This window comes from Psittacula echo (assembly GCF_963264785.1).
Source record: "Psittacula echo genome assembly, chromosome: 5".
NCBI classification, from domain to species: Eukaryota; Metazoa; Chordata; class Aves; order Psittaciformes; family Psittacidae; genus Psittacula; species Psittacula echo.
The window spans coordinates 177,444-194,844 of NC_137739.1; the positions used below are offsets into that span (position 1 = coordinate 177,444).

General features: G+C 43.8%; 1 protein-coding gene across 1 annotated transcript; it reads right to left on the reverse strand.

The window, feature by feature from the left end:
* Positions 1 to 3,809: 3,809 nt before the first annotated feature.
* LOC308221598 (interleukin-9 receptor-like) lies at positions 3,810 to 14,362 on the reverse strand (the record flags this gene model as incomplete). Its single annotated transcript, XM_080618741.1, has 9 exons — positions 3,810 to 4,364; positions 4,856 to 4,940; positions 5,999 to 6,104; positions 6,310 to 6,484; positions 6,781 to 6,917; positions 7,582 to 7,775; positions 9,731 to 9,839; positions 10,238 to 10,328; positions 14,270 to 14,362. The coding sequence occupies 9 exons, from the start codon at positions 14,360 to 14,362 to the stop codon at positions 3,810 to 3,812; spliced, it is 1,545 nt and encodes a 514-aa protein (XP_080474867.1).
* Between the last annotated feature and the right edge of the window lie 3,039 nt (positions 14,363 to 17,401).

Here is a 17,401-nt window from a genome sequence, read left to right on the forward strand (position 1 = left end):
TACTCTGCTGAGGGGTTCTGGGAGACTCAAGGGACTATGCTTGTCTGGAAAGGCCTGTGGTGACAAAAGACTTCTGCAGCACGGTATTCATGACTCAAAGAAGCACAGCAATACAGAAAAGATGGAGTGAAAGGGCTGTGGAGCTGGAAATGGCAGATTTCACACTGGCAGTTGGTAAGATGGTGCTGCTCTGAGTCTAACCAACATTCCCTGTACTTTGTTTATACAATGATCAAATTTAACACAAGTAAATTAAGAAGAGCAAACTTGTCTCTCTGGAATTACTTTCCTCCTGTCTGCTTACTTAACAAGGGAATGATTTATGGGTTTATTTTGACCTTGACTAATGGCAGTCTCAGGAAAAAAGATTGCTTTCACAGGCTCAGCTTCTGCACTTTGGAGCAGGAGTCTGCAGATCAGTGATCTTGTTTCAGCATGCCAGACACCACTAGTTGAGCTTTGCTTTGATGCATTAAAAGCCACACTGTGAAGACAAGTCATCCTAAGTGAGAGGACACAACAGGTTGAGTGCTGTGTCTTAGTATTTGTGACTTGTTTGCTTCTCTTCCAAAACGAGTTTGTGTCAGTGCTGTGATACCTACACTGTTGACAATCATGCAGTCTGAGCTTCTCACTTGTCTTGAAATGACTAAACAGCAGAATGTCTGACACATACAGCTGCTATCACTCATTACGGGGAACACCAATACTTCCATAGCCATTGAGTGGGCACTAGCAGAACTATACTGATGTTCACATGCTAGACACATGGAATTGCTCACCATGCTGGTCCCCCTTGGCTTTGTGAGCTGTAAAATACATTTTCAATCAGGAACCTTCTTACCTCTCTTTTTGTTGGTGGTGGTAGCAGCAGCACTGGCTTAGTGCTTTGGTCTGCAAAGGGAGAAGAGTATGTCCGTCTCCTACGATGTTTTCAAACCAACTTTTACTAATACTATATAGCCAATATAGCCAATGTTTTCTAAAGTTCTTCAAAAACTCTTGGACACTAACTTCTGAAAAATCAAAGTTTGCATCAGTTCCTTTATTTAGTTCTGAGTAATTGTACAGTGTTAGTTGTCAACACCCCCCACCCCACACACCCCCCCCGCCAAACCAAACTCACAACTAAATGAAAATCTTTAGGACTGATAATTTTCAACTCCTTAGTGGCTTACAGCATTACTTAAATATCTTCCAAAATTGTTCCCCTGGCAAAACTCAACAGGAAGAAAAGAAAGGGGAAGATACTCGCCACTTCGTTCTGGTTGCAGACAAATCACATTGCATGCACTCAGTAGTCCCAGGAAATGAAAGGCTTCAAAGGCTTGGCCAGAACCCACATTACTAGATGGTAATTCTCTGTCTTCTACTAGAAAAATACATATCACACTTAGAGGCAAAAATTCATCTTTAGAATAGCTCAGAGATTCTGGGAGAAGCTGTGAAAAACCACAGCTTGAATCTAATACCAGCCTCAATCGTGACACTCAAAAAAAGAACAAAAATACCAAACAACAAAACCCCAAACTAAAAAACCTGAAGCAGAAAGGCAGGAAAACGGCTTTTATATTACACTGCTTTTCAAAAAAAAAAAAAAAGAAAAAAGAAAAAAGTAGTTTTTCATTGGCTGAATAAAAATGAGGCTTTGATTGTTCCAAAGACCTGATTGTAAAGCAGAGGCATTTTGTTCTAGCTACAATTAACATTCTGTATGGGAACTTTCCTCTTTGCAATGTTTCCATTTTATACATAGCTGTATAAAAGCAGAAGCAGCTCAAATTTGTTAAGAGTTCTCCTGGAGAAGTGCTGATGCTGCAGTATCGTTTCAGCTCTCTAACCATCGGCCTGTCATCTCCTCTGGAGTCAGTTCTTGTAGTCTTCCTGTCGGACGGACACAGGCAGCATCATTTTTGACTTTTCATTTCTCTCAAGTAATTTACTACTACATTAAGTCTCTCTATTTCCTTTTGCTTCTCTATCTCATTAAGCTTTGTGCTCTCCCTTCCATAGCCTGACCTGCTGCTTCCTACTCATCTCTGAATAAAATTGTTCCCATTCTCCTTTTGCTGATAACTTGTAGCCAGTACAGAATACCTTGGTAACTGAGTAAGACTTTATGAAACCGGATCAGTTTCTATGCAGACATGTTCGTAAGCTCAGGCTGTAAAGATCTGAGAGATTTAAGATACAATTGATCTGACAGTTTCAGGAAGCATCCATCTGATTCTGAAGATTTGAAATTTGGGACACTACATCAAGCCACACTAGGGGGTCTAAGAATTTAGGATCACCAAAATCCTTTAGACTTGTGGTCTTGTTTTACAGATTTTCTTCTCCAGAGGATATTATAGCTACTGTTAATTACAGTAACATCATATTCTTCTGCCATTACATTGTAGTATAGTATAAAAAGCATCCTTGAAAGTAGTTTATACAAGATAAAAATCACAAAGGACCAGAAAGGGGATATTTTTTTAGATATCAGAAAAGCCTTTTGCTTACCACACCAGAAACAAATCAGTGCTGGCACCTCCTGTGGCTGTCACACAAGCTGGATGTGGACTGCTCATTCTGTTGCTGCTTCTCTCCCAGATGAAAACTTTCCACAACAGTTCTCTGGCTTAGCACATGTTTTTGGGAAGGGTGACTCAATCTGCTTTGTTACTGAAAACTTTTTTACTGAAAATTTTACTGAAATTTTTCTTTTCATTGTCAGAACCAATCAGTACTAACAATCACCAGAGAGTCAAGGGAAGCATTCCCAAAGAGGAAGGAATGAATGTGTGTGACTGAATGTATGCATGTGCTAGCTAGTGTAGTTGCATCCGTAAATTTCTCAGTATGCTTGCTGAAACTCCTGAGCCCTTTAAGCCTAGGAGATGTAACTAAGACTTCAGGAACCTGCTTGGTGGGCAGTCAATCACATCTAGGGTTTTCTGTGTCTAGGGCAGAAAGTAAACCTCCAGAGGTTCATCTCAGAAAGGCTGTTTGGTTGAGCAGATAGGCAAAAAACTCATCAGTTCTGGAGAAATAATAAAAGCCCTGGAGAGGCAGTTGGCCTGGCCTGCTTTTTGATTAAATAAAGCTCGTTTGTTCTATTCTTGCTTTTCACCTTTCTTCAGTAGATCAGCTCAGACGCTTAACCTTGGAATAAATTGTTGTTAAATTCAAAGCACTATATGGGGCTTATTTACCGCACAATAGAAAGTTAGAGCCATTCAGAGTAATAAAGAACAAGGCCACTGCCTGATTAGATAGAGCAATTATGAATTCTGAAGAAATTTGGAACCATTTGAAGTCATCAATATCATATTAAGGAGCAAATATTAAAAAGCAAAAGTACCCTTTTTAGCAATTTTTTTTTTTGTTTTTGTGAAGAATTGTACTACTTTATAAAATAACAATGCAGTTTAAGTCATGGTTCAGCACATTACAAGTATTGCTGCTTCTGAGAGGCACCCAATCCCAATAGCTTCTCCTGAGGCAAAATAGCAGGTCTGCTGCTGCTTCCTTAGCCGGAGCATTGCTGGACTTCTGCTGCTGACAGGTTGGTTAATTTAGGGAAGAGTATGGTCGTGTGTCCCCTGAGACAGCAGGTACTGCTGGAATCAGGCCTTGTGATGCCTGTAGGAGTAGTATTTGCTAGCCAGAGGAGTTGTCACAATCTTCTTTTGAAGTACGGAAACAGAGGATTTACCTAAAAATGATATGTTTGTAATTGTCTGCATGGTCACTATTTAAGCCACTTGGGAAGACAGTGCTGGGAGGTGAGAGGACAGCACAAAGACCTTTGTAGACAGTATTCCTCAGGGAAGGTCACTCTGATCATTCTGATGTTTGAGAAGACTATTGCCATTGGAGAGCTTCAGTAGTTCAGCAGGAATCAAACCTCCTGTGGTATGATTGTCACATAAGGTGCAATAGTCACTACTGCTGAAGGACACATTTGCTATCTCTAAAGATTCCTGAAGCATAAGGAAGTCACCCTTTCCATGCTGTGAGTGAGAGGAAGAATTCCTTCCCATGCTGGGGCTCCCAAGGTTGGCTTTAATTTTTTCAGGGATTTTCAGGCCAACTGTATCATCCCCACAGACTTGTGCAAACAGTAGTCCCAGCCTCACTTCTGGCTCTTCTGCTCTTACATACCTGCTGGGGACATACTGCTGGCTTGGAACTGAGGCAAATACTAAGTTTTCTTCTGCAGCAGCCAGATTTGTGCTTTCCATAGGTTTCAAGGAAAAAATCTGGGAAATCTGTTCTTGGGTGTTTAGATCAGAAACATCATCTGCAGTCACTTTGTTTGAGTTGCTGGCCTCTTCTCTTCTGAGCTGGCTACAAGCCTCATTAGGTCCAACCCAGTCCTAGTGAAAGGATCAGTAAGTTCAGCACATTTTGCTTAGAGTTGGAACTTGCAAAATAACTGTTCTTTCTATATGGCTTTGGCACAATAATCCAGAGGTTTAGTGCATATCTACTGGGCAAACAGAGTAATAGGGTAGAGAATCTGGCTGCTAATGTCACAAGAAGTTTTCAAGATTTCACCTCCAGAAGGTACTACAAGCTGCTCGTATTGCTTTGGCTTTGCAAAGACAGTGTGCACTGCTCATGTTCAGCATGGATAGCAGTGACTGACGGGAGGGAGCTTATTTCTAAGGAGAGACAAGCTGGATAGAAGCTTTGGTGGTGTCGCTAGTATGTGGAGGCAGGACACTGAGAAACTGTAAAGCTCCAGAAAGACTAGAACCATGTCAGTAAGTGCTCAGGAGCTAGAATGATTAATCCCCAAGAAAAAAAAGAAGTGCTCTCCTCATGAATTGAGGGTCATAAGAAAGAAATGAAACTTATTTCTTACCTTAAAATTTCCATTGTGCAAATTATAGAGAGGCTGAAAGAAAGCAGCTGGTGTGGGAATGTTGAAGCAGGAGAGGCCTTTTGCCCTGAAGTGAGAAAATAGCACTTCAAATTAAAAAAAGCGGAACACGACAGCCGTTTTCCTGTGTTCTGTCTCGATGCTGTAGCACTCTTAGATGAAAGCTCCACACTTACATTAGAAAAATTGCACAAGAAGTCCGTTTCACAAGGTTTCTGACATCTCCTGCAAGTGTTTGACTCCTGTGCATGCACTTAATGTTTCTAGCCTGAAGCACGGTCATAAAAATTCTGAGGAATGCTATACGCTGCAAACTCAGTACTAGTCTATTACTCATTATATGAGTAAGCTATTTATGCATTTGTTTAGCAACTTATTTGATCTAAAACAGCGTCTCTGGAATTGTTTTAGAGCATTCTAGTTTCATTACATTTAGACAGAGAAATTCTGCCAGACATCCTAGTCCCTTTATGAGGGTCTATCCTGTAAAAATATTTTGCTATACCGGCATCATGCGTTCTGTTTCTCTAAAAGTGATGTGTACATAGCAGAATAATCTGTGTCAAGGCAGCAAAGGAAGAGGTAGGAGATTCACCTTCGCTCTTCCAGCATAAAAAATTGCAGAGGATAATTGAACCAAGGTTCTAGAGACACTTTTTTCTCTGTACAACTTGGTCCCAAAACCTAAGGAGCACTGAATAGGAGTCAGTTCGGTTTGCTTATATTGATATTTTGCATACTGACTACTGCCAGGTATGTCACCAGTAGCTTAACTTTTGAAAGCAGTTTAACCACCCTTACAGATTGCTGTGTATTTGCACTTTTATCTACGTGAAAACAAGTAATCTCCATGGGTTTAAATTTCTTTAACTCCAAGACAAAGAGACCCTCAACCTCGAGGTTTAGCTGAGTTTGGGTGCCACAAAGGCACTTTGTTCTTTTTAAGGATTGTGTAGTGGGTCGTTAACAATCATCAGCCAAGGGACATGTCATATCCCCAGACTGTCAGAAGTACTTGAATATGATTGAGTCTGTGCAGCACAAACAGGAAGCAAGAAGAGTATAAGGTTTACCTTCTTCAGGCTGTACTGATCAAGGGGAACTTACTGAAAATCTGTAACATACCTTGAAGAAAGCTTGCAGTTCCAAAATAAATACAGCAGCATGCCAAAGCTCAGAGGAATGAACAAGAGCTGCATAGTTCTGGTATTTAGGATCTTTTCAGGCAGTTCTAGGAGAAGAATCAACACAAAAATATTGGATAAAAAGTCTGGGAGTCAAGATTGAACCCCAAATAACCAAGCAATACAAATGAAACCGGCTGCTAAAGGCAGCTAGTTCTGATTTGAAAAGCTTCATTTTACTAGGTATCTTCCCTTTTTGAACATGAATTCATGAAAAGACATGAATTAAAGTAAAAGCAACATTCTTTGTACCTGCTCTTTGAAACACTGTTGTCTGGCTCCACTCGCTCCACTGACTACGGTACGAATCCTCATTCTCAGAAACCTTGCACCGAACTCGTGCAGTGTAAGCAATGCCGCTGCGGAGCTCAGCGGCTTCAATTTCGACCTGGGGCAGTGAACTGGGAGGCGTCTTGTTCAGTGCAATCTGCAAAGCAGTGCAAAGAATTTCTATAAACGAGGCTGGGCATGGGATGGTCTTTAAATACTCTTCCCCTCCCCTCCTTTTCCAAGTCTTTTCTCAGATGCAAGAAGAGGGCCTGCGTGCTGATGGGTGACGTCTGAATGCAAGGCCCAGGAGGAGATTCACTGATCTTCAGTATTGACGGCTTACATAAAATCTTTCAGCAATGATGTGGGAAAACAGAAAGGCCAGCTTAGAAGAGCTAGCTGCCAGGAGGCCCAGAGAGCAAGGCAGTATCAGTGTGTGCGTCATCCAGTTACCTCCCAGGACTTGCTGTACTCCTTATACTGCAACTCATATTGAAGAATTTCGACGAGGTACCAAGGCACACTCCACCATATCTGACACTTGCTGGCAGTGGCATTGCTCTGGATGTTCAAAGGGGGGTCAAGTTTTACTGCAAATAGAGAGGTAGGTTTTTTCACACTATCTGGGACATTAGCACCGCAGACAGAAATGCGTGATACTAGGCTGAATGAAGTCTTGGAAGATAAAGCTGGGTCTAACGAGTCATATTAAGACCAGCAGTAGACCAAATTAGCTTACAGAGTAGGCCAGAACAACTACAGAATTGACATAAATTAGTGATAACTCAAATAGCCCCTAGAGATAATCCTACAAGCAAAGAGCCACTCTGGATGTCACATTCTGCTCGTCCAACATACCACTAATACAGACAGGAACTGAGATCTCAAATACTAGAGCATTTCTCTGAGGTACCAGGCCATGGGACATAGAATTAGATCCATAACTTTGATTCCTCATGGCTTCATTTCTTAGAAAAAAAACACAGCTGCAGAGGCAATCCAATTGGGCATCACCATGGCACAAGAAAACATGATGCAAATAAGAAGTACAGTCGAAAGGTACTCCAGAGCCAGCTCTCTCTGAAGTCCTGGAAAAGTCATAATGAAGAGACACTGGGACAGCATCCTTAATGATGAAGTCCACATAGTACGTGCTCCAGGGATGAGCAGTCTGGCCTGTTTCCATTATTTTCACTTTGTACCCCAAAGCTGAAGGCAGAGCCTCAACCCACAGCTGCCCTGCTTCGTACTTACTGTGCTCACGGGGATTGTACTCTGGAAAGATGATGTACGTGTGGTTGCGTCCAAAGAAGTTGCCTTGGAGAGCAACTCTATAACCATCTGTTTCCAAGATCTGGCTGGCTAAATGGATTGTGCAGTGGTACTGGTTCTGCCTGCTTTCTCTGGCAGTAAGTCTGCAGCTGGCGTTGTGGCCCTTTGACCAGAGGCTAGAAGAATGAAAGGGCTGAAAGTTTCTTTTAAGTCTTATGATTAAGTGCTTTTCAGTTTATGAAAGATGGGTGGCAGCTTAGCACAGCACCGCATTCCAGAAGAACACAAACCTCTTCAGGGCAGCCAGCAGAGAAAGCAATGCTAAAGCTGGCTGGATGGCAGAGTTGAAAAGGGTGGAGGGAATCAGGTTCATAACCTCACTGCTGAGGGCACCACACCTCCCAGGAGGTGCACACACAACCCAGTACCTGCCCCCTGCTCCCTCTTGGAAGTGAGAAGGCTGCTACATGTTGCTGCCAGGAAAGCAGCTGGTACAAGGGAGTTAAAATGCATGGCCAGTTGGTTACAAGCACACAGCACAGAGCTAACAAGTTGTACATTAAAGCCTCTTTCACTGTGAACAAACCAGTGCTGACAGCAGAACACCTCAGAGGTTAGTTTGTTGGTTGGCTTTTTCCTTTTCTTTTCAGTGCTGTTTCTGCTTGTTTTAAGGTTTTTTTTAATATTCACAAGCTCCAGCACAGCATAATAGGATGAATGACGGAAAATATCACCTTGGGGAAATGGCTCCAAAGAATAGTCTCATGTTATTAAATTGTCTAGCGCAGCCATTTATCAGTAGATTTGTCATGTTGCACGTGACCCTGCAGTAAACTGGGACACCACAGTTTATCAGCTTGGCTTTTGTTCATAGATCTAAAATCCACCATAGTTAAGAGTTAGGTTGGTTTTGACTTAACTTTACCAGAATATATGAGGCATCTAATGGCAGCATGGCTTACCTTTGTGCAACACTGGTTACTGGGAGTTAAGATAACATGATTACATAATCGAAACTCGTTCATCTCAGATTAGCACATCACAGTGCTTATTATCACCTAGCAAGCTGCTCACCTGATTTCTTCTGTTAGAGCAATAAGCATTCACATAGTATTCTAAATGTGTTATACTATAACTCACTAGACTTTCAAAATCCTTTTGCATATATATTAAATCATTTAGATTAAACCCCTAGGAGTTTAATTTCTAGGCAACAAGACAAGAAGCAGTTAGAAATTGATTAGGCAGCATCATGTAGGATGGGCTTTGGAAGTGCCCCGATCACAGGGAGCAGAGCCTGGGCTGGGGGGCTCTCTGTGCTGAGAGAGGCTGAAGGGATGGACGGGCTGAACCTCTGCTGCATGCGTGCAGCCAAGTGTGCTGAACCTCTGCTGCACCCTCCAAGGCAGTGGGCCCACAAGAAAAGAGCAGCTTCCAGGGCAGCCACAGGTCTATTGCTGTGGAGAGAGCAAAGCCCACAGCCGGGCCTCATCTTTGCTCTTCTTGTCCATGCCAGGGCTGGGGCTGCCATAGCAGCCCTTGGTGCTGTGCTGGTTTTGGCAGGGACAGAATTAAGTTTCTTCACAATAGCTGGCATGGAGCTGTGTTTGGATCGGTGCTGAAACAGTATTGATAACACAGGGATGTTTTAGCTGCTGCTGAGCAGTGCTTACACAGCATCAAGGCTTTTTCTGCTCCTCACCCCACTCCATCAGTGAGCAGGCTGAGGATGCACAAGGGGTTGGGAGAAGACAGAGCCAGGACAGCTGACCCCAACTGACCCCCAGGGAGATTCCAGACCATAGGACATGATGCTCAGCATGTAACACTGGGAGAATAAGGAGGAAGCGGGGGCTGTTTGAAGGTATGGTGTTTGCCTTCTCAAGTAACTGTTATGCATGATGGAGCCCTGCTTTCCTGGACATGGCTGAACACCTGCCTGCAGAGGGAAGTGGTGAATGAATTCCTTGCTTTGCTTTGCTTGTGCTCACAGCTTTTGCATTACCCATTAAACTGTCTTAAGCTCTTGAGTTTTCTCGTGAGTTTTCTCACTTTCACTCTTCTGATTCTCGCCCCCATCGCGCCAGGGGTGCTGGGTTGTGGCTGGGGTTCAACCACGACAGGCTCTTACTTGGTGAAATGCAGGTGGAAAGGTCCCTCGCCCATGGGCTCCTCCATTTCCCACACGCAGCTCATAGTAGTCACATAGTTATTCAGGCAGCTCAGGCTGCCCTGGAGCTCTGCAGAGGAAGGAGACCAAAGCTGCATTTGTGCATCACCTGACAAGGCCTTGCTTGGTACATCAAATAAATGCATTTGTTTCTAGTGCTTCCTTTAGTGATACTTCATCTGTCCTTCCTCATGATGCCCCCTCTATTGCACCACACTTCACTGCATTCGATGAGTATAAGATCTTAGGGAAGGGACCTTGGGCACTGGCCAAGATATTTCTGCTGCGCAGCTTGTCCAGCATGTGCTGGGTTGCCCAGGCCTGGCATGACCAGCCAGTACTGGTTCCTGGTACTGGGGAAAGGGCAGTCACAGGATCTTGTGTTGCATACTCTGGGGTCTGTGAATGAAAGATGAGCACATGCATGTGCCCCTTCCCACAGTGGACCTATTCCAGATCTCCTCTTACCTCTCCCTCTTGCTCCACCAAAGAGCAGCACAGAAGCAATGCACAGCTGGAGGCACAGTTGCCACACATCTCCTCCCATTCCAGACAGTGTCTAAAATAGAACAGCCGTTAGAAGCAGTTTTGTCAGTATTCGTACCAGCAGGTCGAATATCTGCTGCTGCCAGCCCTGACACAAGCTGACCTTGGCTCTGTCAGACAGGGCACCAACTCAGTTATACAATTTCTTCATTTTGACATTTGCCAAGGGTTACGATCTCTCTTTCAGAAGAAGCTGCAGAAAAGGAGAGAGAAGCGTCAGGATAGGAGAAAACACTAAGTTCAGCATTGCCACAAGACCAGATGGGTACAGCCTGGCTACAGAATAAGATTGTAGTTTCTAACCAACAAAGGGTCTGAAGTAGCCTAGAATAGGTGTGAGTGAGAAAGAGCCTATACTCAGCAATTACTGCAGTATTTTAATCACTAGGACTGCTTTACTGAAGAGATTAAATTAAAATCTCATGGCTACAGTAGCAGGAAATACTTTCAGTTCCAGATTTCAGAGTTAGACAGCAGCATCCACATATCAACTTCTTTCCTGTAATTATGCCTGCTTATAGCATCTCTTTTCTGAATTAAATAGTAAAATAATCACAATGTTTCAGAATCTTGCTGGCTTCCACTTCAGCACCTCTTCATTCATGGGTTTTTCATAAATATCCTGTTTTGCTGCAGACCTTCTTCAGAGTGGTGGTTGCTGAGAGGAAGCGTCACCATTAGCTGATTTTAGCTGAGGGAGGCTGGGAGGCATGAAGGCTCTCCTGCTTATCATTCTAATCAGGGTTGTGTATGATCCCTGTGATAAACACAGTAAGACTGACTAAATGTGAAATAGAGAGAGCTGCATTAAATAGAATTATATATGTGCTTACAAGAACTTGTTCAGGCACACAAACAAATAAATCTAACTCAAGATAACTAAACCAGGACAGACCATTTCCAGGTAATTGCTGTTAATTTGATATCTCCTCTCCCCCACAGAAGTTCTTTATTCAGTTCTGCAATGTTTGAAACATGCTGGACATTTCCTGGCTCTCTAGTTCACCTGGAAACAAATAGAGCACGTTTAAATGCAAGTTTTTGTGTTAGTCATGAATGTGTCATAAATAGGTTGTGGAACACGGAATTCCAAAAGGCTTTATCAGAACATTATTTTGGGAAATAGCACATAACCAGCTCAAAAAGCTCCTGCAGTACATCCATGCCATTAGAGAGGCCAGCACACAGCTTGTGGCTGCAGATCAATTAACAGAAATGTTACCACAGGTACACACAGCATTCATAACAGCATTATTAGTTCATCTCTTCTGTTGGGATCCACGCTTCTGACAAAAAGTTGCTGAGAAGATGAAAAAAGTTCTGGAAAAGGCTGTAAGAATGATTAAATCCTGGGTAACTTCCCTCAGAAATGAAGAGCTAAAATGTCTTTAACTTAACCAAAGGAAAGGCTGAGTAGTAACTTCACACCGGCCAGAAGTACTTTTCATGGGAAAAAGATTTCAGGTATGAGAAAAGTTGTGGGGTTCTTTTTTTGGTGGTGGTCTTGTTTGGGTGAGTTTGGTTTTTCCTTTCAATCTCCTAGAGATGGAAAGAATCCAATAGTTGAATACTGAAGGTAGATACAGCTAAACTGAAACAAAGTGCAGAATTTGGATAAAGGGGAAGTACCTTTATTGCTGGAACCTTTTGCTTTCAGATACGGCCCAAGACCTGTTTTCTATAAATCTTCGCTAGAGATCTTAAATAAATCAATTAAATCCTCAGCTCAGATGCTGCAGTAAGGGCACAACTGCAGCACCTGGGGAGTGGAAGACAAATTGTCTTCCTAGCCAGGATGCCTGATGCTTTTTGTTCTAATGCCCAGTTTCTGCAACACTGCTGAGCTGTCGGGGAAGGCAGAAAAGCCCTGTGAAAAATGTAGATGTGGGAGAGGAAGGGAGAAGAGCCACCTTCACTCTGCAGAGACCTGGGAGAGAGCCCTGAAATGATACTCCAGCTATGCAGCCACCAGTGCAGGATTGGCTCAGTAACAGAAGCTGATTGGTGACCCCGAGTCCCCAGGTGTCTCAAGCTGGTTGCAATGGTGTTTCTGTTCTTTCTGCATGCTCCCAAGGCAGAGTTGTTCTGCCTGTTACCTGCTCCAGGACATGAGGCCTTGCAGCCATGCCTTTCCTCTCCCCACTTATGGTTCCATCAGCTGTCCCCATTTTCCAAAAGGGATTTCAAGTAATTTTAACCAAAATCTGTACAACACAGATTTTCCAAATGCTCTCAACTGTTTATCAACAGGACAGGGGATCAAACGTTATTGCTGTGTTTGGTTGTATTACCAGACAATCATAATCAAAGTTCTGGCTAACCCCAATGTTAGTGGTCCAGTAGAACACACAATAAAAATATGAACTTTGCCTTTAAGAACTTATAGGGTAAAATAAATTATTTGACAGATACAACTGGGAGGGGAAGTAATACAGGGAGGGGAAGTAATACAAGAAGGTGGTGGCAGTCTCAGCATGTGGGTAGCTTAGATATCGTCTGGGGTTTAAAGCTCTGCTTTGCTGAGTTGCTAAGCAGAGACTTACGAATGAGGTTGAGGTAGCCCAAGAGAATTGTAGACAGCACCTTCAGTGTGTCAGCAGTAGCATGGAGGATGGAGGAGTTGATTTGATGATCATAGGAAGAGTTGAGCTCCTGATATGGAAGTAGGAGAAGACAAGAGGACAAGGAGAAGCTGTCAATGACTTTGAAAGTGGGGACAAGAAGCTTACATTTGATGTGAAGAATTGCGTAGAGAACGTAATGAGTTCGAAGTGACGGACCTTTGTATCTCCGACCATTGGATGACTACAAGACAAGATCAACTTTACAAAGGCCTGATAAAACATGAAATTGAAGTGTCATGCAAGAGCAAGGATTTCATGTAGAGATGTGTGCATAAGATTCTTCAACATGCTCAGGTACCCTTTGATACATGTAGTGATATGCCAGCACACAGCAGCCAGCCAGCACTGCTAGGTTCCATCTCACCTCTACCATCAACTTTTATATAGAGTAGATAGTTTTGTCAGCACAATTTTTCTTGTTACAGCTTACTTGTGTGGTCTGACTCACACCCATGAAGTAAAACAGCAACAGTGTGTCTACCAACAGGCACATCCCTCCACCCATTAAGGTTAGCCCCAAGTGCACATTCTCCAGAGTGATCCATTGTGCTACCAAGTGTGATTGTTCATCAAGGGCATTCTTTTACTCATTGCTGCCTACAGGAAAGTATTTCATAGGCTCTTTAAGAAGAATACAACGATAGGTTATCTGCCTCCTGAATACCTTGGCCTCTAAGCACATGTCTGACAGAACCACATCAACTGCACATAACAGACTTGCATGATGAGCATGTGAACTGCTGGAGAGTAAGGAAAAGTAGTATGATTTCCTTGTTTGCAGAGGTGGTGAGAAAGAACCCCGTAACACCAATCTTTTTCTCCTTTCATCTTTGGAGAGCCATTTTCCCACAATTTGATGCTCACAAAGAGCTATGTGCTTTTAGATTGGGCAGACTTGGATCCTAGAGGCTACTACAAATCATAACTACTGCAGTAAAGCAATATTCATACACACACATATACATACATATATTTAAAAAGCATATTTTTGTCTGCAAAGTCTCAAATGCCGAGGGCTATTTTGGCTGGATTCCTTTACATTCATCTATTTCAGTCAGAGAGGACAACATAAAAATCATTTATTCAAGATGATTCTTCTTTCTGGCATATCAGAGATAGTGCAATAGTTTGATTTGTGCTCAGCAAACTTGCAGAACAAAAGTGCAGGGACCCTCCTGTTATTTTTATTGCTCTAGGTTCCCAGTGCAAGAGACAACATAGAATTCCAGATTTAGGTAAAGAAATCCTTTTGCAATATCTTAGCTCAGTAGATGTATCCTATCATTATTTAGAGGCATGCATAGCACAGAAATATGTTAAACTGTCTTACCAGCTCAAAGGAAACTTCACTTTTCACGCTGCTTCTGCCCCTTGATAGCTTCGGCTGTGCGGTTTGATGATCAGGCAGTAGCAGCAGTGGCATAATAAAGCAGAAGTTGATGTGCCTGATTTTGAAGATAATCTCAAGAACCAATGAAAACCTGCTCAAATTATCAGATTGAGTTAAAGTAGCTGCATCTGCAGTTACTCATTAGTGATGGAGAACCTGAGGAAAGGGTTAACATTTAAAAGGCCAAGTAATTTGCTGCATATAAAAGTACCTGCTTGCAGCATTTGTATAATAGAAGGCCAACAGAAGAGCTCTTCAAGTGACCCAAAACCATTTCCTAGCCCTGTCTGGATATGAGGCAAGACTACTCCCATCCAAGGCCTCTGCACAGCTGCACACAGACACCTGAGGCATCCCTGAGCTGCCCTGTCCTGTACTTCTTCCACAGCCTATTGCTGCACTGTGCTTGAAGGGCCAAAGGCAAACAAGCATTGCAGTGCTTCCATGTCCAAATCCTAGAGTGTATAAAGAACAGATCTTTCCATACCCTGCTGTAATGCTGCAGTGGTTGCATTACAGTCAGGATCCGTCAAGTCTGTTATGTACATGTGTTGAGAAGTGGATGGCAAAAACCAGACAGAATAACAGTTTGCCAGTATTAGTTTTAACAGCCAAGAGAGGAAGGCAGGGGCTGTGCAGAAATGAGGACAGACACTTCCAAATTGGTACTACAGGTTGAGTTATGGTGCTTCTCCCAGTACCCCCTTTTCAGCATTCTCCCTTCAGTAAGACTCCTGCCAACTACCATGAGGCCCCATGGTTACCCATCTAAACGTATATTACACTTTTTATTGTTGCAACAGGCCTGAACAGGAGCAGAAATTGAAAGCCCCTAAAATGCAAGCAGCCTTTAGAGCATCATGTAAGCAAATAACAACTGCTGCCTCAGAACTGCCCAGATGCTTGCTATTCACCCTGCTGCAGCAAAATCATCTTGTCTCCTGTAGAGACAAACTGTATCCTCCCTGCCTACTGCTGCAGGTCACCATAAAGATGCAATGGCCGTGTAAGACGCACATCTTTTATAATATTCTGCCTACAGGGCAGATAGGAAAAGATCTTTACAGGAGTTCAGGAGCAGTTTGGTTCAAATGGCAAAGCAAAACTTTCTTCCTCAGTTTCCTTTCATGTAACTGTTCCAAGCTACAGAGCAGTATATGCAACGTGAACATCACAGCTCTCTGCAGTTGCCTTTTTTCATACTTCTCCCATGCCCCAAATGCCACCCAGCCCAGGCCATTGACTGAACTCCTGTCCCTGATTGTTGTGAATACTGGGCAAAGCTCAGCAGAGCACAGCCACTTAAAGGTTTTATCTATATGGGTAGTGCTGCTGGCATCTTCTTGCTACCTCACCCCACTGCTCAGTGCATGACCAGCCTCACCTCTCCAAGGCTTAGATCACCTGGTTACCTGAGCATGGCAGGAGGGGCTGAGCAGATTCAGCTGCCGGCTGCATATTGCGACTGTTGTTTTAAGCAGGCCTGCTGGTCCAAGCAGCAAAACAGCAACTGCTCTGACAACATGATTGTCATCACTCTGTCTGTGCTTCATGCTGTCATGGAATCTGCCACTGTGTGTTTCTGAGGACACAGAAGGGTGGAGTGAGACCTTTTAAAGACAGCTTGTTTGAGAGCCCAGGAGGCCTCCCCAGAACCCATCACCATGGGCTGGCTTGCACTGCCACCAAAGGCCCTAGCATTCCTGCAGAAACAGTCTTTCCAAATCAAATACTGCTGGGTCAGGGACATCTGCAGTTTGCTGCTAGAAGAAACGGGAATAAAGCCCACCACCAACCCCTCCACATCCACAATGTCAACAGCTCATTGGTCAAAAGCTTAATTGTTACAAGTGCTTTGAAGGGAACAGTCTCCCTTACTTTAGTATCCTTACACCATGTCACAGCTACAGGTTGGGCAGAGAAGAGATTCAGAGCAGCCCTGTGGAGAAGGACTTGGGGGTGTTGGTCGATGAGAAAATGAACATGAGCTGGCTCCAGTGTGCGCTCGCAGCCCAGAAAGCAACCGTATCCTGGGCTGCATCAAGAGGAGCGTGACCAGCAGGTCGAAGGAGGTGATCCTGCCCCTCTGCTCTGCTCTCGTGAGACCTCACTTGAAGCATTGTGTGCAGTTCTGGTGTCCTCAACATAAAAAGGACATGGAACTGTTGGAACAAGTCCAGAGGAGGCCACGAGGATGATCAGGGGCTGGAGCACCTCCTGCATGAAGACAGGCTGAGAAAGTTGGGGCTGTTCAGCCTGGAGAAGAGAAGCTGCGTGGAGACCTCATAGCAGCCTTCCAGTAACTGAAGGGGGCCTACAAGGATGCTGGGGATGGACTCTTCATTAGGGACTGTAGTGATAGGACAAGGGGTAACGGGTTCAAACTGAAACAGGAGAAGTTTAGATTGGATATAAGGAAGAAATCCTTTACTGAGAGGGTGGTGAGGCACTGGAATGGGTTGCCCAGGGAAGTTGTGAATGCTCCATCCCTGGTGGTGTTCAAGGCCAGGTTGGACAGAGCCTTGGGTGACATGGTTTAGTGTGAGGTGTCCCTGCCCATTGCAGGGGGGTTGGAACTGGATGATCTTAAGGTCCTTTCCAACCCTAACTATTCTATGTATCAAAGCGAGTTCTTTGCTCATGAAGTCTGCCTTCTAGGGTGATCAGAGGCAACTTCTAGGCCAAGGTAGCATCAAACCACCACAAGCTACCAGATGTGCAGCTAGATAGTGTTGCAGTAACAGAAACAGCTCCTTCAGCAGTTCTGGGTCCAACAATACTCACAGAAACAAGGAACACACAGAACTAAGGGGCCTGAGGAAAGCAAGGCTAGGCAAGTGTCCCCTCTTCCCTTAAGCAGCCTGGGCTCAGCTACCACAATGTAGTTTCTGAGATGTAAATAACTGCAAGATGAGCAGCAGAAGACTGTGCTACAGACCATCAGAGATGCTTCTGCTCAGTACACATTTGCATAGACATAAGTGCAGCGTGAACAGATCTTGTAAGACAGTGCATGGCAGGATCAGCTCATCAGTAAGGAAGTGGAGTTGGCTCAGTCCTCTGCTGCCTCGT